The sequence below is a fragment of the Pseudorca crassidens genome, chromosome 5, assembly GCF_039906515.1.
Source record: "Pseudorca crassidens isolate mPseCra1 chromosome 5, mPseCra1.hap1, whole genome shotgun sequence".
Classification (NCBI taxonomy): Eukaryota; Metazoa; Chordata; class Mammalia; order Artiodactyla; family Delphinidae; genus Pseudorca; species Pseudorca crassidens.
The window spans coordinates 41103516-41126978 of NC_090300.1; the positions used below are offsets into that span (position 1 = coordinate 41103516).

Genomic DNA, 23463 nt, shown 5'->3' on the forward strand with positions numbered 1-23463 from the left:
ATTAGTCATTTTTTTAAAAGGCTGTTTGGTTAACTAAGGTTGATCAAACTGATCCTTGATATTTAGTCTCCTGATTAGGTACAGGCTACCTAAAAAATTAAATACAAAATAGTTTCCAAATGTCTCATGATATAAAATTGTCCTCATTATGCCATTCTCCACAATCTGCCAGAGGTTTAAATGTTACTACATGGCTATCCAGAGCTGACATTCAACTAATAATGCTGCATCAAAAAGAGCCAAATCCCTCTTGGTCAATTCCTCTCATTTAAGAGCAGAATTTTGACCAAAAGCACTTTGAGGGTGAGGATAGTCAAGAAATTCTGATGTAGGATATGGTGCAATCTTGGTGTAATTAAGGTGTAGGTAGCAATGTAATACAATGCCAGATACTACACATAGTAAGCCAGCTGGTCATACATAATGTATACTTCACATTGAGTATCTAAACTCTTGACGTTTCTTAGAGGATCCAACCCTAACCCTAAAAACATATTATCTTCCCTGAACTTGATACGGCAGTTTTAAAAACATAGCTTCCAAATTCTTTGCCACTTCTCCCTTTGAGAGGTAGAGTCTATGTCCCTTTCCTTGAATCTAGGCTCTGTGGCCAATAGAATACAGCTTGGGTGATGCTGGAATAATTTCCAGGCTCAAGTCTTAAGAAACTGGTAGTTTTCACTTCCTGTCTCTTGAGATAATCACTCTTAGAACTGAGTTCCATGCCCATACTTATGATACTGATGACCATTTAGGTTCTTTCTGGTTTGATGGTTTGTTTTCCCAATACTCTCCCAAATACATACATAAAATGTAAAATTTATATCAATATTATAAATGTGTATAAAAATAAAACACATATATATTTTAGAAGTGAAATTTCTGGGTCGAAATATATATTTAAAATGTAATATATTACCAAATAGTCCTCCAAAAAGTTTTGTACTAATGTATACTGTTTAGCTGTGATTAATTGGATTTGCTTGCCCCCATCTACCCTTTGTATTTCAAACTTGTCAGTCTACACCAGTATGAAAGCACAAATATGTGATGTTATTTTAATTGTAATCTATTAATGATAAAAGCATATGTGCATGTTTATGATATCAATTTTTAAAAATTTTAGTTCTTCCTTCCTCTGACTTGAGGCTGAAGCTCTCAAAAACAAAAAAAGTTACTTATAACATATTATTATATGATTGTTGTTCACTATTGCCAACAAAAAAAAATGTCACTCACCATCTGGTTCTACAAGAATGAAGTTCACTAGCCACTGTAGTCACTAACCTTTAACACACCCTGAAAGGAATTCAGGGTGGAGATCAGAAATGAGGCACTCTATGCTCTGGGAAAACTGGCAGAACAGGCCTTCTCATAGTGAAATATTTTCAGGAGAAAATTTTATGAACCAAATTTCTTGCACCTTCACTTACCTAGAAAAGCACTAAAATCATTAACGGAGACATCTGCTCCTTGTGACTAGCAGCAATCTTCTACTGAGATGTGTGCTTGATTGCATATACCTCTTTGCCAAAATCACACATGTACTGACCTCCCCACCTTACCTCTTCTGAGTGCTTCCTCAGAACTCTCTGAAGGGCTGTCTCCCGGGCTATAGTCTATAGTCTTCAGTAACTCCCCAAATATAACTGAACTCAGAGCTCTCACATTGTGCTTTGTTTTTCCTTTCAGTTGACACCATCAATCCATTTTTGTTCCTTTGCTGGTATCCTGTTTTTCCATTTGGAAGCTTGTGGAGTTTTCTTTTTTTTTTCAGAGTTCAGAATTTTCACCAGAATGTGTGAAGGTATGTGCATGTATGTTTTTCTGTTAATCTTATTCAACATTTATTAGGCCTTTTTGAAGAAAGTTCCAAATCTTTCATGAATTAAGGGAAATTTTCTTTTATAATATATTTGATTTTTCCTTTTTTTCTTTCCTCTTCATTAACTCCTCCTGGAAATCCTAGTAAACTTTTAGTTTGTTTACTGGACTTATCTCTTTAGTCTTCTCTTACAACTTTCCCTTTTCTGTTTTGCTTTATGTTATTATAAACTTCCAAACTAGGTCTGTCCAAAACAAATTGGAATTGTATAGTTAAAATTTGTGCATTTTGCCAGGGGTTAGGGAGAGGGAGGAATGAGAAAGGGGAGCACAGATAATGTTTAGCGAAGTGAAAATACTCTGTATGACACCATAGTGATAGTTATATGTCATTATGTATTTGTCCAAACCCACAGAATGTATGACATCAATGTAAACTATGAACTTTGGGTGATAATGATATGTCAGTGTAAGTTCATCAGCTATCACAAATGTACCACTCTGTGATGTTGATGATGGGGGAGGCTGTGCATGTGTGGGAACAAGGGGCATATGGGAAATCTCTGTATGTTCTGCTCAATTTTGCTGAGATAAAATAAGCCTATTTTTTTAAAAACCTGTGCATTTCAAAATAATGTAAATTTATCTCATGAGAAAAATGACTGTAAAAAACTATTTGCATGAGGGTTGGAAGTGATGAAGGTTTGATGAATTAAGAATGGCAGATTATCAACAACTATTGACGTTTGGTGATATTGGAGTTCATTATACCATTCTGTTTATTTCATACATGTTCAAAATTCTATGTAATGAAAAGTAAGAAGAAAAACAAAACAAAACAAAAGTTGGTTAACAGCCTTAGTAGTTCTGCTATTTGGTCTGTTTCAGAAAACAAAAACAAAAGCAGAGAGAGAGAGAGAATTTAACTGGAAGGATATTGATGGCTTCCCAGAATCAGTGGAAGCCTGGGAGACCTAGCTTAGCAAAAACACAGAAACCAATGCAGCTTAAGGCTTGACAGCAGGAGTTATAGCTATGGATTTATAGGAAAATTTTGAAAAAAACTGCTCCAGGCCTGTGATCTCTGAGCTTCCAGCGTTTCCTGGGCTCTATTACAAAAATTAATACCACCATCTAGTGGCCTCTTCCTAAACCTGTGTGTAGTTGCAGATTTCTTGACTGCTTTTCCAGTTCACTATCATTCATATGCTAGTGGACTGGAATCTTCTATATATTCCTCAGAATTTTTTAATTGCTTTTTTCTTGGGGGGGTAAGGGGGATCAGGTTTACTGAGGTATAATTTATGTACAGTAAAACTTTAGTGTACAGTTCTATGAGTTTGGATAAATATAAACCATTTTCACAAATAGTTGTGTAACCACCACCACAATCAAGATATGGAATAGTTTCATCACTGCAAAAAATTCTTCTGTGCTCATTTGAAGCCAGCCTCTCCATCCAGCCCACAGTCCCTGGAAACCCCTGATATGTTTTTTTCTCCCTATAGTTTTATCTTTTCCAAAATGTCAAATAAATGGAATCGTACAATATGTAGCCTTTGAGTCTGGCCTCCTTCAGTCCACATAATGCATTGGGATTCATCCATGTTGCCGCCTGTATTGATAGTTCCTCCCTGAGTACCCCCCACCCCCCATTGTTTTTGGCTGAGTAGCCTTTCATTGTATGGATGTACCAACGTGTGTTTATCCATTCACCAGTTCAAGAACATTTGGACTATTTTCAGTTTTTGGAGATTATGAATAAAGTCACTATAAACACTTGCATATAGGTTTTTGTGTAAATAAAAGTTTCATTTCTCTTGGGCGCTTACCTAGGATAGGATTGCTGAGTTGTATGGTATATGTATATTTAACTTTATAAGAAACTGCCAAAGTATTTTCTAAAGTAGTTGTGCCATTTTGCACTCCTGCCAGAAACATTTTTCTCTGCTTATGACCTTCTACCTGTTTTTCCAATATTGCCACATTTTACTTAAAATTTTTTTCTTCTCTCATTTTATGGGATTTCAGACGGTTGGGAAAATGATACCAAAATATTTAAAATAGCATATCATGTTTAGTAACTATTTGTACTGCCTAATTTGTGAATTTTGTCTCTACCTTTCTCAATTGGGGTCTTGGTAATTTTTGTTTTTATTTATTATAATGTGCTACATATACTTTAGAGATTAACATACCTGTTCTTCTGCTGTTAAAGTTTCCCTATCTCTTGTCATGTTCCAATGTACATGGTTTTAAAAATTAGGACAGAGTATATAATGCTTTACTAAATCATTGGGTACCCACAATGTGCTAGGCAGTGGAATATAGTCTGAAAATAACTAACATTTTGTACAGTGTTTTATCATTTACAGAGTGCTTTCATATATATTATTTAATGCTATATAAGGAAATTAAAAGAGAAGAAACACAATTGAAACAGGAGGGAAGGGGGCAGGGTACAACATTTAAAAGAATGACATAGCCATTGAGGATACAATATAAATTGATTAGAACCAACTAGGTCCAAGATGGCAGAAGATTCGCCTTCCAGTGGACCTTGAGCCTCATTATATGCTCATTGTAATTCATTAGCACATGCTAAATGACACACCCACCAGCGCCATGACAGTTCTGAGGCTGACCATAAAAGGCTAAAAGGCAGGCGGTGGCCCAAATCCAGGAAACCCCTGCCCCTACTCCAAAATAGTTGTAATAATCCGGCCACTCATTAGCCTATGAAATTACCCAGCCCATAAAAACTAACCACCCCATATTTCGGGTAAAAACTAACCACCCCATATTTCGGGGCCTCTCGCCTTCTGAGATGGCCCACATTCTGTCTCTGGAGTGTTTTACTTCCAGGGCCGCTGTTGCTTTTTGAGATGAGAGCATTCTGTCTATGGAATGTGTATCTCTCTAAATAAATCCCTTCTTACTCATTACTTTGTCTCTCGCCGAATTCCTTCTGTGCTGAGACATAAAGAACCTGAGCTTTATGAAGTACTGAGAGACCAGGTGTGCGATCTCAATTAAAAGACAGTGGGTTCAAGTCCCAATCTGGGTTTTGGCTGGGTTCGAGTCCCGTTTGAGTTGTACGATTTCACAATCACCCACAACCAAACATTCTTTACATGTATATATTGTGGACAATTAAAGGGTACAGAGAAATGTCAAAATGAACCATAGAAGGACAGTCAAAAGATGTGTTGAATTGGCTAAGGAATGAAGAAAGTTGGAGAATGAGGTAACAAATGTGTGAGTGGGAGGCTGGCAAGTGGGAGGCTGGCAGTGGGAGGCTGGCAAGTGGGAGGCTGGCAAGAAAGGAAGGCCATTCAAAGAGTTTTGGGTAAACATTCCCTTGGGTATCTTTACAATATACTTTCACATTTTTAAATAGTCTTTTGAAATGCTGCTTACCTATCTTTTCCAACAAGTTTTTCCCAGAGAAGGAATTTTACTTTGGGCAACTAACACTGCCACTAGGGAAAGAAATCTTAGGTAAAATGGGGGTAGGTTTGAAAAGGCAGACTTTGTGAAGTTTCCCCTTTCAGGAAAAGCATCTACTCTTGTAACAGTCCCTAAGTAAATTTGGGCCACGCCGCTTTTTTTTAAGCCTCAGATTTCTGGTGTCTTGGTTGAATTGAGGCTCTGAATGTAGAGCTTATTACCAGGAAGATGCAGAAGTTTAAACACATCAAGCTATTGGTTACAAATTGAGCCCAAAATATATGCGAAACTGAGTCCCCTTAAAACTGAGCTCCCCTGCCAAATTTATGATTAACCTCTCTACCCAAAACTTGATTCCCTTTCTTGTCCCACTCCTGTCCCTCTCAGGATTGAGAAGTATCAAAGAAAAGGGGGGATTGAAACTGAGCAGGACCATGCAGGGCCCTCGCACGAAGGCCCCTCCTGTCCCCAGTTCTTTTTTGAAAAAAAGAAAAGGCTTTGGCCTCCTAGGCCTTCCCTGAGTTCCAAAGAGCAGACTCAAGCAATTAAAAGGAAGTGAAGGAAACAAAGGAAAAGCAGTTAAGAAACAATAGTTTAGTGATAAAACAGAGTCCCAGTTCCTTCTCAAGGGCTATACATAACAATCTGACACATTGCGGGCCTCTCACTGCTGTGGCCTCTTCCGGTGCGGAGCACAGGCTCCGGACGCGCAGGCTCAGCGGCCATGGCTCATGGGCCCAGCCGCTCCGCGGCAAGTGGGATCCTCCCGGACCGGGGTACGAATCCGTGTCCCCTGCATCTGCAGGCGGACTCTCAACCACTGCACCACCAGGGAAGCCCTGACACATATTTTGAGTTGTTTTTCAGGAACTAAGACCACCACCCAGGCAAAGGATGGTGGTTACCTTCTGAGCACAAGCACTAGGCCCCAGACTGGTTGGAACCAGAAGGTTGGTGACTGAGATTCCTGAAACACCACCCTGTTACTTCACCACCAACCAATCAGAGGAAAGGCAGGTACCCTGCAGTCCTCATCCCAAATGTTGCCTTTAATAACCCTATCCTGGGGCTTCTCTGGTAGCACAGTGGTTGAGAGTCTGCCTGCCAATGCAGGGGACACGGGTTCGAGCCCTGGTCTGGGAAGATCCCATGTGCTGCGGAGCAACTGGGCCCGTGAGCCACAACTACTGAGCCTGCGCGTCTGGAGCTTGGGCTCCGCAACAGGGGAGGCTGCGACAGTGAGAGGCCCGCGCACCGCAATGAAGGGTGGCCCCTGCTCGCTGCAACTAGAGAAAGCCTACGTACAGAAATGAAGACCCAACACACCCAAAAATAAATAAATAAATAAAAATTAAAAAAAAAAAATAACCCTATCCTGAAAGCCATAGGGAAGTTCAGGGTTTTTGAGCATGAGCTGCCCGTTTTCCTCACATGGCACCTACAATAAACACTGTACTTTCCTTCACTACAACCTGGTGTCAGTAAATTGCCCTTACTGTGCGGCAGGTGAGTGGACCCAAGTTCAGTTCAGTAACATATGTACTTGTATAAGTATTATGATTCCTATTGCCAGAATACTAAATTCATGGACATTATGTAAAAAGTGATTTTGACATATGAAAACAGCTTAAAGTCCTAAATTTAAAAATTCCATGTAGGGACTTCCCTGGTTATCCAGTGGGTAGGACTCTGTGCTCCCAATGCAGGGGGTCCAGATTCAATCCCTGGTCAGGGAACTAGATCCCGCATGCATGCCACAACTAAAAGTCCTCATTCCACAACCAAGGAGTCCGCATGCCACAACTAAGAAGTCTGCATGCTGCAACAAAGATCCCACGTGCTGCAACTAAGACCCAGCGCAGCCAAAATAAATAAATAAATATTTTAAAATTCCATGTAAAGTGTTATCATTACTTATACAAGAACAGAAAACATACTACATTTCAAAACCTGAAGAGCTTCATTTTCTTCACCCTCACTGTGAGCTATTTTATGAGTTACCATGTTTCATGCTTATATTTTCAGTTTTTAATATATGAACATGCCAATAGCAGCATTATTCACAATAGCCAAGATGTGGAAGCAACCCAAATGCCCATAGACAGTTAAAATGGATAAACGTATGTATATATATTTCATATAAAATAGAATTTTATTCAGTATTAAAAAGGAAGGCAATCCTTTCACATGTTACAACCTGGTTGAAACTTGAGGACATTATGCTAAGTGAAATAAACCAGTCACAAAAAGACAAATACTGTATGATTTGAGGTATTTAAAGTAGTCACATTCATAGAAACAGAAAATGGAATGGTGGTTATCAGAGGCTGAGTGGAGGAGGAAATGGGATGTGTTTTTTGCAGAATGAAAAAGTTATGGAGGTTTGTTGCACAACAATGTTAATATACGTAGCACTATTGAACTGTACACTTACAAATGGTTAAGATGGTAAATTTTATGTTGTGTATTTTTTTTACCACAATTAAATATATAAACACCCAGTGAATTTGTGCCATGAATTTTGTTAAGGATAACCAATTCAAAAAAATTCATCAAAATCATGGCACTGCAAACAGATGAAAGAAACAGTGGTTAACAGGGCCATTACTCTGCTTTAAAATGTGCCCAGTAATTCATGTGGCTTTAAAGATTGTTTGGCAATGTATATTTTGAATATTTAATAAACAATAAAAGGCTAGAGCCAGTCGGCCTGGTTTGAATCTCAGTTCTGTGGTTTACTGTCTATATAACCTTAAGTTAGTCTCTCTCTCTGTCTTCTCAATCATAAAAGGGCAATGAGAAGATAATGTACCCATCTCATAGGACTGTTATGAGGATTAAATGAGTTGACATATGTAAGGAATTTAGAATAGGGCCTTGGCATATAAAGTGCTATGTAAGATTTACTACTACTACTACTGTTAAGCGTTTTCTTCATCACCAGTTTTAGAAATTTGTCAAAGGCAAGACACCAAAAATTGCATTCCTCCCTTTCCTAGAGATGATGAAGGGACAGGATTTGGCTGACTCAGTTCTCACCAGGAGGATGTCAGTTTGGCTCTAAGAGAAGGTGACCAAAATTTGAAAGAACAGTTGAGACAGAGGGCATAGCAGAGATAATCAATAAAAATATAATTATGATAATAACATTCAATGATCTGCTTTAATAAAATGTGACATTCAAAAATATGATTGTATCATATATGGGTGGTTATTTCATTACACAATCATCTGTTGCTTTATGAAAGGATTAATCATATGATTTTTAAACAATTAGCTTTTATGGTGTGTCTTATTTTTATTTATTATTTCAAACTTATAACAAAGTTGCAATAAAGAGCTCCCATAAACCCTTCTCTTAGAGCATTCAAGGTTTGCCAACTGACCCAATAGTACCCTTTATAGCAAAAGTTTCAATCTAGGTGCATGCATTTCTCTCAGCTTCAATCTAGAACAGTTCCATATACTGACCTTCATTTTTTTAAGATTACTGTAGCTGATTGTATTTTCCAAGCATTGCACCACATTTGCAGTTCCACATGCTCTTCCAGAACCCTCTCCTTGAATCTGGACAGGCCTTGTGACTTATTCCATGAATAGAATGCAGAGAAGTAAACGGTGACTTCAAGGCTAGACAGAAAAGGCTGCACAGCTTCTACCTGGTTCTCACTAGTTCTTTCTCTGTCTTGCTCTTGTGTGTGTGTCTCTCTCACACACTCACACTCCCTGGAAGTCCTGAGCTGACCCATAGGAAATCCAGTTACTGTGAAGCTGTGGTAATGGAGAGACCACATAGAGACAGAGATACCAGATGGGCTGCAGCTGTTCCAGCTCTCAGTTGTTGAGTCTCCCTGTTCAGGTGTTAAGAGATGTGAGTGGGAAAGCCTTCACATGATTCTAGCTCCCAGCCTTCGAGCCACTCTAGCTGAGGTCTAGTGGAGCTGTGCTCTGCACTGTATTAGCTGACACATTAGGGCAAAGAACAGCTGCTCCTGCTGAACCTGTCCAAATTGTAGTAAAATGAATAATGCTGTTTTAAACCACTAGATTCAGGGGTGTTTGTTGCAAAGCAAGAGATAACTGGAAAAATTACAGACCTGTTATTTTTTTAAACGTGCCTCCATTTGGGTTAGCTTGATGTTTACTCAACCTTAGGTTATACATTTTAGGCAAGCAGTACTGAAGTAATACTATGGTTGCCTCATTGCATTCATCAGGTGACACATGTTGATGATTTTTTCCTAACTTCGACCACTTGAGTAACGAGGTATCCTCAAGTTTTTCCACTGTAAAGTTACTATTTTCCTTGTCTAATTATTATTTTGTAGGGAGATACTTTGAGACAATGTAAATAAAACCTGTTCTTGATCCTACTTTCATCCACGAATTTTACCATCCATTGATCAGTTTCTTGTCTGAATTTATTATTTGTGTGATGGTTGCCAAATGATGACTTTCCTTTTTTTAAAATTAATTTTTATTTTATATTGGGGTATAGTTGATTTACAATGTTGTGTTAGTTTCAGGTGTACAGCAAAGTGATTCAGTTGTACATATACATATATCCATTCTTTCTCAGATTCTTTTCCCATATAGGTTATTACAGAACATTGAGTAGAGTTACCTGTGCTACAGTAGGTCCTTGTTGATTATCTATCTTACATAGTGTGTACAAATGATGATTTTCTAACTCAATTATTCCTTTGAACTTTATTAGTTGACTATTATACGGAACGGTTTTCTCTTCATTTAATCATTTATTTATATCATCAGAGACTGATGGATTCCTAATTTAATCAGAGAGTACAATCTGTTTACCATCGCTATTTTGATATATTGTTCCAGATTTGGCCAGTAAAATCTTTTCAAAGTGACTCTGTGTCCCTCTGAAATGTGCCCATCATTCTCTGAGCACTTCCTAACTTCCTGGCACAAAAAGATGTTCCTGGTCACCTTGTCCCTGCCTCAGTCCTGAGATCAGCCATTTCTCCAAGAAGTCCTGGTTCTTCTTGCTGGAGACCGGTATTTAGAAAACAGTATCTGGGTGCTAGGTTTGCTTGTTGCTACTGGATGTTACTGTTTCCAGGGCTTTTCTGTGGACAGAGACAAGTGAACAGGTAACACTGTAGAGGGTGGTGAGTAATGATGAAGGGGAAAGGATTATGGGGGCACAAAAGAGGAAGAGACATCTAACCCAAGACTTCGGGGTTGTGGGAAGGGGAACAGAAATATTCTAGATAAAAGACATTTCTGTGCAAAAGGCCCAAGTCAAGAGAGATCATGTCATATTTAAGGAATGAAAGAAGTTTAATATGGCTAGAGAGTAGAGTGAGGAGGGCAGTGGTAATAGCAGGCTACAAGGTAAAGTCAAATTTCCAAGTACCAAGTAAGCAATGTTAGAAGTTTTGGAGTTTATCCTGAGAGCAATGGGGACCCATTAAGAAGATTCTGGGCAAAGTATGTATGATCAACTTTAGAACAGTTGTCTTTAAGTTTTTTTTTTTTCTAACCCACATACCATCCTAAAATGATTTTGAAAAACTATGTACTTCCTTCCACATTTTAAGTTGACATCTAATATTCTTCGTAAGTTTAAAAGTTAATTTTTTTGTTAATGGCAGATTTAAAATATTAAACATTTGAAAAAAAATATTAAACATTTGAAAGATGAAATAAGATGACCATGGATTATACCTGAAATAAATATTTTATGATATGATACTCATCAAATCTGAAAAGTCACGTAAATTTTCTCTGTGGATTTTCTGAACTGTTTCTTTTAAAATGTATTGGTCCCAGAAACCACACAATTACATTTATAAGAATCAGCATCACTATTCTATGTTGCCTAAGTTGTTCTGAATTCAGGGCAATCTTCACCCTTAACCTTAATAATCATATAAAAATATTATAGGACAAAAAAAAAATTATAGGACAGGTAACAGAAGGAAGACCTTACAGGTTTAAGATGCCTCAACTAATCATTAAAACACTTCCACTTCTGCCAGAATGGAGTAACGAACTGGATGCACCCTCCTGGAAACAACAATAACAGAAAACTCGGACAAAATATATGCAACAATGGTTGCAAGATACTGGATATCAAGCAACAAAGGTCAGATCCCTGAGAGACAGGAAGCAAAAAAGATGAGCCCTTCAATTGCCTCAGCTTACTGCCTTGAGAATCTCCAGATTAAAGAAATAAACTTAACCATATCAATAATCACATTAAATGTAAATGGTATAAACACTCCAATTAAAGCAAGATGTAATTATGTGCTGTTTACAAGGAACACTTTAAACATAAAGACACAAACAGGATAAAGGGTTGCAAAAGATGTATCATGCCAAGAACCAGTCAAGAAAGCAGGCATGCTGTTTTGGACACAGTAGATGTCAGAGTGAAGAATATTACTGGGGATCTAAAAAATATCATTTCATAACTATAAAGGGATCAATAATGATTCTCAACATTTATGATCCTAAAAACAGAGCTTCAAAATACACAAAGCAAAAACTGATAGAACTGTAAGGAGAAACTGATAAAATCACAATTACCGTTGGAAATTTTAGTGACCCTCTTTCAATAATTGATATATAAAATGAACAGGAATTTAACAAGAATAGTCTTGAACAACGTTTTGTTTCAGACTTGAGTTTGGGACCCACTATGACATTTAACATCTAACTGAGGTTGTATACAGTGATAGGGACCTGGAGCTCAGAAGAGAGAGCTGTCATGACATACAGCCTATTAAGGGGTTTTTAAGCAACTCTCTCTCTCTCTCTCTCCCTCTCTCCCTCTCTCTCTCTCTCTCTCTCTCTCTCTCTCTATATATATATATTTTTTTTTTGGTACGCGGGCCTCTCACTGTTGTGGCCTCTCCCGTTGAGGAGCACAGGCTCCGGACGCGCAGGCTCAGCGGCCATGGCTCACGGGCCCAGCCGCTCCGCGGCACGCGGGATCTTCCCGGACCGGGGCACGAACCCGTGACCCCTGCATCGGCAGGCGGACTCTCAACCACTGCGCCACCAGGGAAGCCCGCAAGTTTATATTTTTAAATAAGTGCCCCAGGGAAACACAGGTGAAGAATAAGATGAGAAGAGGGCTAGGAATGGAAATACTGAAGAAAACCAATACTTACGTTTCCTCCTATAGGAAAGATATACAAAGAGGGACAAGAAATGTGATGGAGAAAAATCATGGAGGTAAAAAGACACCTCTATGGTGCCCTGTAAGGACATACAGTTTCAAGAAGGAGGAAGGGGTGAATAGAGTCAAAAGCTTCAGAAGACTTAAGCTATAAGGATTCTGGTACATGCTGACATTCTTAGCTGTAAACACAAGTGACTACTAGAATATATTTAAATTAGGCATTATCTAATACAGATGGGGTTTAGCCAATCCTTAATGCCGGCACATCACATTCCATTCCATTCCAGGTGGATGTTAATGCAATTCTCCTATTGGTTACCACACTGTTCTCTGGATTGTTCACTCAGACCTATCAAGAGAACACAGTCTCCATGGCTTTAGAAAGTTCAAGTATCCATTTTTCACCTCGAAGAAAGGTAAGTAAAATACTTTCCTTGAGTGTGAGGTCCAGGAGGGCCTTGGGCCTTTTGATCCTGTAAATATTTTACTAACAAACTGTTTATCCCTTCCCAGGTCAGGTACCCCTTACCTCCTATATAGAGAGGCAAAAGCACATAATCTCACTGGGCCTCAAATTTTTTATTAGTAAAAGTGGATAAGAACATCAGTCTTACTGCACTACTTCCACGGGATTATTTAGAATAAAATGAGTTTTTGGAAGTCAGGGCAGTCTCACTCTAGCTCCTTAATACCTGGACTAGAGCTTGACACACAGCATGAGCTCAGCAAATATTGGCCATATTATAATATTAACTGAATATCTGTTAAAAGGCTTTGTAAACGGAAAGCCGCCCCAAGTGTTATTATTTATTCCCCAACCCTGGTTTAGACCCACAGGTGACCAAATTCAAGGTACTGTAATACTTGCATTGACGGGTATCAGTGAGTAGCTGGAGAGACTACAGTTCCTCCCTTTCCCACAAACAATCCAAATAAAAATACTGCTGTGCAAACAGAGCTCTACTCCGTCGGTCCAGTTTCCCACCAGGTTGCCACTCCCAAACCCCTTCCTTTTGGAAATTCTGCACCCGCTGTAGAACTTTTGAGGGACCTAAGTGATCAAATGTCACTTTTAAGTCCACGTTGAGGTCACCACGAAACTCTTCAAAGCAGCCTTGGCCTCCCCCATGACCCGCAACCTGGGATGAGGCCGCACCACCGGGTAAGCGTTCCCCAGCGGCTCAGCTCTCTGGAGGCCTCCTCTTCAGTGTCACCAGCCTCTCTCGCATTAAAGGCTGCGGGCCGGCGGGCCAACAGTAAGCGAACGGCAGCTTGGGTTTTTCTCCGATGCCGGCTTTAGTGGCGGGGGTGGGGCAGGGCGCCACCGGCCTTCCTCTCAGCGCCTGCTGCCGGGTACGGGGGCGGGACCGGGGCAGCTAAGCTGGGCGCCGCGGGCTCCTCCTCCAAAGGGCGGGCCAGACAGGGGCGGGGGCGCGGCCAGGCGCCGCAGGCCCCTCCTCTTGTGGGTGGGCAGGCCTGAGACCCGCAGGTTTCTTCTACCGGGGGCGGGCCTCGGCGGTCCGGACGGACCTGGAGGCGGGGCCGGACGCCGAAGTCCCCTCCTCCAGAGGCGGGCTTATTGGGCTGCAGCAGCAGTGGCGGCGGCGGCGGCGGCGGCGGCAGCTGCGGGTGTTCGCTGCTCGGCAGCCTAGCCACAAGGGCTCTGGCTCCTCCCAGTGGCCGGCCAGTGCGGAAGCAGGAGGCGGGGGCAGCGTGCGCGCTGCTGGTCTGTGCTCTCCCGCGGCGCTGGGGCCCGTGCTCCGCGACTGCTGCTCCACTCGGCGCTTCGCAGGCGGCCAGCTCCTCTCCGCGCCTCCCGCCCGCTCCTCGACCAGGCCTCCTCCTCAGCCCCGGCCCGTGGCGTCGACCCCACCGGCCCTCTCCCGCCCCGTCTCATCTCTGGCCGCCGCCGCCGCCGCCCCAGCCCCGATGGCTCTGTGCAACGGAGACTCCAAGGTCAGTCTCTGGCGTGGGGGGTCCCTGCCTCACCGCTTCCGGACGGAGGCAAGGCTCCGGGGCCGGGGAGCCACCGCGCGGGGCCCTTCCCCGCCTCCTCACCCCAGCCCGCCAGCGGAGCCCTGCGGCCCTGGCAGCGGCGCGTCGGAGAGCCTCCAGTCGGGGCCTGTGGCATGTTTTCTCCTCGGGAGCGGCAGGTGCTTTGTTGATTTTTGTCTGCGTGTCGGGGTTCCTGCGCCCGCTGAGCTCCTGGCGTCGGGGAGGGCGTCAGCTTCCCGTGGTCGCGCTGCTGGCCCCAGCCTCCCCCGCGTCGCTGTGGGGCTCAGAGCCCGCGGAGCGCGGTCGGAGGGTGGGGGTAGGGAGGCGAGCGGGCGTCTCTGTGTGTGTGTGTGTGTGTGTGTGTGTGTGTGTGTGTGTCTGTCTGTCTGTCTGTCTGTCTGTGAGGGGGGCTTCCTCAGCCCTCACCCAGCCCCTTCGGGAGTCGGGCAGCCTTTTGTGGAGCTCCCGGGGCCCGCCGAAGGCAGAGCGGGGTCGGGGCCTCGCGTGCGGCGTTGGAGCTGGGCGGGCCTCCAGTCTTCCCGCCACCCCGTTTCCCGCCTGCCCTCGGTGGGGCTCGCCGGGTTTCCCCCCTTGGGGTCCGCGGCGGCGAGACCGGCCCTGGATGAGGCCGCGTGACCGCGCGCCCTCTCCCCAAGCCCCCGTCAGCGCCCTCCCGGGGTCGGGGCCGGTGGCCTGAGGGTCGCTCACTCCGTTCCCCTCCCCCCATCCTTCTCCGAGGGATGGAGCGTGTGTCCAGCCCCGCCCCCATCCCGCTCACTCCTTATTTTTCAAGTTGGTTTGCGATGGGACCCGCTCCCGGCCTTTGCGAGCCCCTTCCGGGACGCAGGCCGCCGCCACCGCGCCCGGGAACCGGGGGGTCGCGAGTCCCGGGTGCGGGAGAAGTTAACTCAATGTGCCGAGTGGAGGGAGTAGTTTGGGCCGCCTCTGCGTTTCTCGTCACCTCCGACGCACTTCTTCAGACCCTCTTCTTTCGTCTCGCTTCTGAATCGAGTACCTTCGCTTTCACTTCTGTGTTAAAATTTTCGTTGGCCTGGAGTTCTCTCAGACCCGCACAATCAGTGTTGTCAGCGGGAACCCGCGCGATTTTGAATTGCGATTTAAGCGAAATTTACCTCCCACACGCTGTTTAGGGCCCGGCTAAAAGAAATTACTTCATTACGTTTCATTCAGGATGTGTGGAACTTTAAACACCAGGTGGGAATTGGTGTTCTAAGTCAGGTAGAATTGTCTTTTCGGCAGTATTCTCTTATAAAGGTGGTGTCTAGTCACATCTTAGTGGGTCCTCTCCATTAGTAATTGCTTACTCTCTAGTAAACATTCAAATAAGTATTTGTTGAACAAATTAGTAAAGATTAAGGTAGCTGATAAACTCCTTTAAACCGAGGAAAACTAATGCTCAGACTAGTTGGAGCTCTTTCTCAAGATCATAAAGGGGAATGAAGACACGCTAACCCTTAGTTTTTGGCCTCAGAAGCTTATGTAAACCTCAACATACAGCTCTTTCCTGTACACTAGTTAACTTACAAAGCATTTTTCTTCTCCCTTTAATTTTGAGCCATAAAATCATTGAAAAGATTCATCTTTGTGCTAGTAGAGGAAATGACTGTGTTATTAGGAGGATTCAAACCTAATTTACAGACTTTGAAAAATATGTGCTGATTTGAAAACAGTATTTACACAAAATTGAGTGACAGCAGGAAGTTAAAAGATTCAGTTTCCAAGTTACCTGACTCCGGTGTACAGAACATACAGTATTCTTGCTAGCTGGTGTGGGTTTTTTTTGTTCAACTTGAATTTTAAAGAGAATCTTATAAGTTTGATATATCTGAGACCCAGGTGAATTGCTGGTTACCTTATTTTTATTTCAAGGTTCTTTATGTTTTGTAGCATAAGCAAGCATGTGTCTTCTTTTTTTTTCTTTCTTCCTTTCTTTTTTTTTTCCCCCCCCGGCTGTGCTGCTTGGCTGCTTGTGGGATCTTACTTCCCAGACTAGGGATCCAACCTGGGCCCAGGCAGTGAAAGTGCCGGGTCCTAACAACCGGACTGCCAGGGAATTCCCATTGTTGTTGTCTTTTTTACTTTACTAACAATTAGATGTAAAACAAATTGAAAGCATTTTCAAGAGGAGCAATCCAGGAAAATAACATTTCATCACATCTATGATTACTTCATGAACTCCTAAGGAGGGGAAAAAAAAAACCCTATAAGTAAGCCATAATATGTAAATACTTTCTGATGATATGATCAATGATGTGTCATTGATCATAAGAAACATTTAAGTAAAGAGATGTTTAAATATGGGGGGGGTTGCAGAGTAAAGTAAGTGAAATATGATATTCTGAGAGGTCCACCCAGAAATCTAAGTAGGCATCTATTTTCCATAGCTTACCACTGAAACCACCTTTCCCTCTGGTGTGAAATACAGGTACTGGACCCAGGCTTACGTTGTACATCTATTGTGCCTCTGACAGTTGTGTGTAAATCTTAGTTGATAAATTAAAGTGGGGAAAGAGCTCATTTTGATTCCTGTTCTGGTACATCTCAGTATTTTTCAGGGTTTTTGAAAAAGACATTTTTGCATGATAGAAATTAGGGAGAGACCTACCTAAATTCTGTAAAAGGATTTGGGCTGTTTTCATTAGTTTTACCCACAGAGTATCATTTTAGAGCTGGAAAGGACCTTTATGAGTTCTAGCTTCCTAAGCTGAAAAAACATAGCTGGCTTTTCTTTTTCTTGAGGGCTACTGTGGTTAACCATCCAAGGCAGAGATTATTCTTTTCCTTAAACAGCTGATATAATGTTATTTAGTTAAGATCTTATCTCACATAAACAAGAGCATAGGCAGTCAGCTTTTCTTTAAAAAGTTTTTACAACTATTCAGTGTTGTATATGAATATATGTATGTAGCAAACATTAGACATAGTAACTTTTTTCAGTTTTATTAAGGCAAGATTATAAGAGTAATGTTCTTTGGACTACTTGTCAAGTTTCCCACTTTTAGTCCCATCTAAGTCTTAGACTCTTTTTTTTAAAAAACATCTTTATTGGAGTATAATTGCTTTACAATGGTGTATTAGTTTCTGCTTTATAACAAAGTGAATCAGCTATACATATACATATATCCCCATATCTCCTTCCTCTTGTGTCTCCCTCCCACCCTCCCTATCCCATCCCTCTAGGTGGTCACAAAGCACCTAGCTGATCTCCCTGTGCTATGTGGCTGCTTCCCACTAGCTATCTATTTTAAATTTGATAGTGTATATATGTCTATACCACTTTCTCACTTCGTCCCATCTTACCCTTCCCCCTCCTTGTGTCCTCAAGTCCATTCTCTACATCTGCATCTTTATTCCTGTCCTGCCCGTAGGTTCTTCAGAACCTTTTTTTTTTAGATGCCATATATATGTGTTAGCATACAGTATTTATTTTTCTTCTGACTTACTTCACTCTGTATGACAGTCTCTAGGTCCATCCACCTCACTACAGATAACTCAGTTTTGTTTCTTTTTATGGCTGAGTAATATTCCATTGTATATATGTGCCACATCTTCTTTATCCATTCATCTGTTGATGGACGCTTAGGTTGCTTCCATGTCCTGGCAATTGTAAATAGAGCTGCAATGAACATTGTGGTATGTGACTCTTTTTGAATTACGGTTTTCAGAGGGTATATGCCCAGTAGTGGGATTGCTGGGTCATATGGTAGTTCTATTTTTAGTTTTTTAAGGACCCTCCATACTGTTCTCCATAGTGGCTGTATCAATTTACATTCCCACCAACAGTGCAAGAGGGTTCCCTTTTTTCCACACCGTCTCCAGCATTTATTCTTTGTAGATTTTTTGATGATGGCCATACTGACTGGTGTGAGATGATATCTCATTGTAGTTTTGATTTGCATTTCTCTAATGATTAGTGATGTTGAGCATGCTTTCATGTGTTTGTTGGCAATCTGTATATCTTCTTTAGAGAAATGTCTATTTAGGTCTTCTGCCTAGTTTTGGATTGGGTTGTTTGTTTCTTTGATATTGAGCTTGCAGGAGCTGCTTGTAAATTTTGGAGATAAATCCTTTGTCCGTTGATTCATTTGCAAATATTTTCTCCCATTGTGAGGGTTGTCTTTTCATCTTGTTTATGGTTTCCTTACCTGTGCAGAAGCTTTTAAGTTTCATTAGGTCCCATTTGTTTATTATTTTATTATTTTTTTTACGGTATGTGGGCCTCTCACTGTTGTGGCCTCTCCCGTTGTGGAGCACAGGCTCCAGACGCGCAGGCTCAGTGGCCAGGGCTCACAGGCCCAGCCGCTCCGCAGCATGTGGGATCCTCCTGGGCTGGGGCACGAACCCATGTCCCCTGCATCCGCAGGTGGACTGTCAACCACTGCGCCACCAGGGAAGCCCTGTGTTTGTATTTTTTATAGAATTTTTCCTGTAATTGATACCTAGTGTTATAGCATTGTGGTTGGAAAAGATACTTGATACGATTTCAATTTTCTTAAACTTACCAAGGCTTGATTTGTGACCCAAGATATGCTCTATCCTGGAGAATGTGCCGTGTGCACTTGAGAAGAAAGTGTAATCTGCTGTTTTTGGATGGAATGTCCTATAAATATCAATTAAATCTATCTAGTCTGTTGTGTCATTTAAAGCTTATGTTTCCTTATTAGTTTTCTGTCTGGAGGACCTGTCCATTGGTGTAAGTGATGTTTTTAAGTCCCCCCACTATGATTGTGTTACTGTCGATTTTCTCTTTTATAGCTGTCAACAGTTGCCTTATGTGTTGAGATGCTCCTATGTTGGGTGCATATATATTTATAATTGTTATATGTTCTTCTTGGATTGATCCTTTGATCATTATGTAGTGTCCTTCCTTGTCTCTTGAAACATTCTTTATTTTAATGTCTATTTTATCTGATATGAGTATTGCTACTCCAGCTTTCTTTTGGTTTCCATTTGCATGGAATATCTTTTTCCATCCCCTCACTTTCATTCTGTATGTGTCCCTAGGTCTGAAGTGGGTCTCTTGTAGACAGTATATATACGGGTCTTGTTTTTGTATCCATTCAGCCAGTCTGTGTCTTTTGGTGGGAGCATTTAATCCTTTCACAGTTAAGCTAATTATCAATATGTACATTCCTATGACCATTTTCTTAATTGTTTTAGGTTTGTTATTGTAGGTCTTTTCATTCTCTTGTGTTTCCTGCCTAGAGAAGTTCCTTTAGCCTTTGTTGTAAAGCTGGTTTGGTGTTGCTGAATTCTCTTGGCTTTTGCTTGTCTATAAAGATTTTAATTTCTCTGTTGAATCTGAATGAGATCCTTGCTGGGTAGAGTAATCTTGTTTGTAGGTTCTTCCCTTTCATCACTTTAAATATGTGCTGCCACTCCCTTCTGGCTTGCAGAGTTTCTGCTGAAAGATCAGCTTTTAACCTTTTGGGGATTCTCTTGTATGCTATTTGTTGTTTTTCCCTTGCTGCTTTTAATATTTTTTCTTTGTACTTAATTTTAGATAGTTTGTTTGATTAATATGCATCTTGGTGTGTTTCTCCTTGGATTTATCCTGTATGCGACTCTCTGCTTTTCCCGGATTTGGGTGGCTATTTCCTTTCCCATGTTAGGGAAGTTTTCAACTATAATCTCTTCAAGTATTTTCTCAGTCCCTTTCTTTTTCTCTTCTCCTCTGGGACCCCTGTAATTCGAATGTTGGTACATTTAATGTTGTCCCAGAGATGTCTAAGACTGTTCTCAATTCTTTTCATTCTTTTTTCTTTATTCTGCTCTGCGGTAGTTATTTCTACTATTTATCTTTCAGGTCACTTATCCATTCTTGTGCCTCAGTTATTCTGCTATTGATTCCTTCTAGAGAATTTTTAATTTCATATTGTGTTTTTCATCATTGTTTGTTTGTTCTTTAGTTCTTCTAGGTCCTTGTTAAATGTTTTTTTGTATTTTTTCCAGTCTCTTTCCAAGATTTTGCATCATATTTACTATCATTACCCTGAATTCTTTTTCAGGTAGACTGCCTATTTCCTCTTCATTTGTTTGGTCTGGTGGGTTTTTACCTTGCTCTTTCATCTGATGTGTGTTTCTCTGTCTTGTAATTTTGCTTAATTTACTGTGTTTGGGGTCTCCTTTTCACAGGCTGCAGGTTCATAGTTCCTGTTGTTTTTGGTGTCTGCCACCAGTGGCTCAGGTTGGTTCAGTGAGTTGTGTAGGCTTCCTGGTGGAGGGGACTAGTGCCTGTGTTCTGGTGGATGAGGATGCATCTTGTCTTTCTGTTGGGCAGGTCTGCGTCCGTTGGTGTGTTTTTGGGTGTCTGTGACCTTATGATTTTAGGCAGCCTCTCTGCTAATGGGTGGGGTTGTGTTCCTATCTTGCTGGTTGTTTGGCATAGGGTGTCCAGCACTGTAGATTGCTGGTTCTTGAGTAGAGGTGGGTTTTAGCATTGAGATGGAGATCTCTGGGAGAGCTTTCCCCGTTTGATATTATGTGGAGCTGGGAGGTTTGTGGTGGACCTGTGTCCTGAACTCGGCTCTCCCACCTCAGAGGCATAGGCCTGATGCCCAGCTGGAGCACCATTACCCTTTTGGGAAGTCTGAGGTCTGCTACCAGCATTCAGTTGGTGTTCTGTAGGAGTGTTCCACATATAAATGTATTTCTGATGTATCTGTGGGGAGGAAGGTGATCTCCATGTCTTACTCCTCCACCGTCTTGAAGGTCTCTTCCTAAACCTTAGACTCTTTTGGAGTAGATGTAAGACCTGCCCTACCACCTTCACTGAGATGTTGACTACAGTATATCATACTTGAGTTAAAGGTTTTTTATTATAAATACTTATTGATTACATGTGATATAGAATCTTTAATGACATCTAATGTTGAAAATTTAAATCTGCCATTTTCAAATTTAAGTTTTGAACTGAATGAAAAGATGACCTGAGATTTTTATTTGGGGTTCATTGAGAATGGAAAAACTATCCTTCTATGATAACCCTATAGTACATTTTTTTCAAAGGTCAAAGTTGGATATTTGTTTTTCCTCCAGATTTTGTCCTGTCTGTTAAGGTATTCATCTAGAATGTAAGAGCTGTTAAGGGCAAAAGGAATGTTTTTTATTGTTTTCTGTTCTTAGACTTGAAAGGTTTTGAAATTCCTCCAGGAACCTCGGATCACCTTGGGCCAACTTGTCTCTTAAGGAAAATAATTGTCTTTTAAGAATTAAAAAAATACATAGTTTTGTCCTATACTCGTTCAAATGTGTTTGATACTTTTTAAGGCTATTTAATGAGTTATATTTTAAAAGATGCCGTTTGAAGTAATGAATAATTATTTGCTATCCAAAACAATGGAGTTTTTCTTTGTTAAGGTACTTAAACTGTTTTCATGCCTCCTTCTAACCTAAACTCTGTTTAGATGCTCAAAGTCAATGAAGTCCTCAGGGTTAATATGTGATTCTGAAGCACTTTATGATTCTGAAGCACTTTATGAATCAACAAAGAAGTAATAGAACTTAGAATCTTTGTATCACATATATAGTTTTAGGTTGTATAGAATGTTCATCTCATGTAGAATTGGTTTGTTTTTTTTGTATTTGTTTAAGAATCACGGCAGTTCAAAAATAGCTTTACTGTAGTAATAGTGTGATATTAGTTAGTTTTCTGGTTGGCTGACCCTTGCCATCCCTTCGGGTTCATGGTTTTGAGGACCCAGGAGATGCTTTATGTAGTTATGTCTATGAATTCCCTCATGTAGTCCACTACAACTTGATAGGGAATAAGGTCGTTGTTTATTGTAGTGTGACCATATACTCTTTGTGTAAACTGGGGCACTTGAGCATGAAAGGAGATGCTAAAAATAATTTAAATTTATAATAATTGCTGTGAAATGTCACCAAATAAAATAAATATTTGCTGTATCGTGTAAATCCAATTAAATTAATAGCGAAACTACTGTAGCATTAAGTGCAGATTACTCTCTCTGTACATTATGCACAGGAATACACAGAGTCTCTTTCCTGTATGTATTTCACGAACACCTTACAAACACCTTACATATCCCACTGACCCAGCTGATGGAGGCCTGGAGGTTATGCGCATTTTGCAAGCTGAAGAATAGCTGTGGCACAACTAGCATGTACACCAAGTGGCTGGCCGGGACAGCAGCTTCAAACATTCTGCTATCAGCACCCACATCTGGATAGAGTTAGTGTCCAGGTGTACTTCTTTGATCAGGAAAGGGTCAGGAAAGAGAGAGATGGGTTCTCAGTGGTTGGTTTTTAGATTGAACCAGAAGTTGAAGTGAGAACTCTGTTAACTTCACCTGTACTCCACAGAGTACTAGGCAAAGCCATGGTAGAAGGTGGAAGTATAAAGTGGAAATATAACAAACCCATACTATCTTACTTTAATGCAGTTATTCATAATAATATTTAAAAAATGAAAAACATGAGACAATTGTTAAGTTGGGTGGGATGTGGGAATAACAGCTCTAAATTAGTACAGTCCTGGGCAAACTGGGCCATGTGGTCACTCCAGTTATAGAGTACATATCATCCTGAATTTGGATCTTGATTTCTCTAGTGACATGTATTTAAAATTTGGCTAAAATTCAAGCCTAATGTGTATACATTAAAATATTTTTTTTCTGAATTAGTAACTATTCTGGGAGTTATTCTAAACTTCTTAAAAATTAAGTGTCAGGACTTCCCTGGAGGCGCAGTGGTTAAGAATCTGCCTGCCAGTGTAGGGGACGTGGGTTCGATCCCTGGTCTGGGAAGATCCCACATGCGGTGGAGCAGCTAAGCACATGTGCCACAACTACGGAGCCTGTGCTGTAGAGCCCGTGAGCCACAACTACTGAAGCCCGTGTGCCCTAGAGCCTGCACTGCAACTACTGAGCCCACCTGCCACAACTACCGAAACCTTCTAACTTTAGAGCCCACGTGCTGCAACTACTGAGCCCGTATGCTGCAACTACTGAAACCTGCGTGCCTAGAGCCCGTGCTCTGCAGCAACAGAAGCCACC

At 41.3% G+C, this 23463-nt stretch overlaps 1 protein-coding gene across 7 annotated transcripts in view; it reads left to right on the plus strand.

Annotated features, from left to right (window-relative positions):
• Positions 1-23463, plus strand: part of GMPS (guanine monophosphate synthase) — a 114706-nt gene that overhangs the window by 3983 nt on the left and 87260 nt on the right. For 3 of the 7 annotated variants that reach the window (XM_067737824.1, XM_067737826.1, XM_067737825.1), the window contains exons 2-3: positions 1693-1807; positions 12718-12846. In XM_067737824.1, coding sequence (XP_067593925.1) covers positions 12802-12846 — 45 coding nt within the window. In that variant the 5' untranslated portion in view covers positions 1693-1807; positions 12718-12801. The other 4 variants (XM_067737830.1, XM_067737829.1, XM_067737827.1 and 1 more) reach the window with 4 other exon arrangements.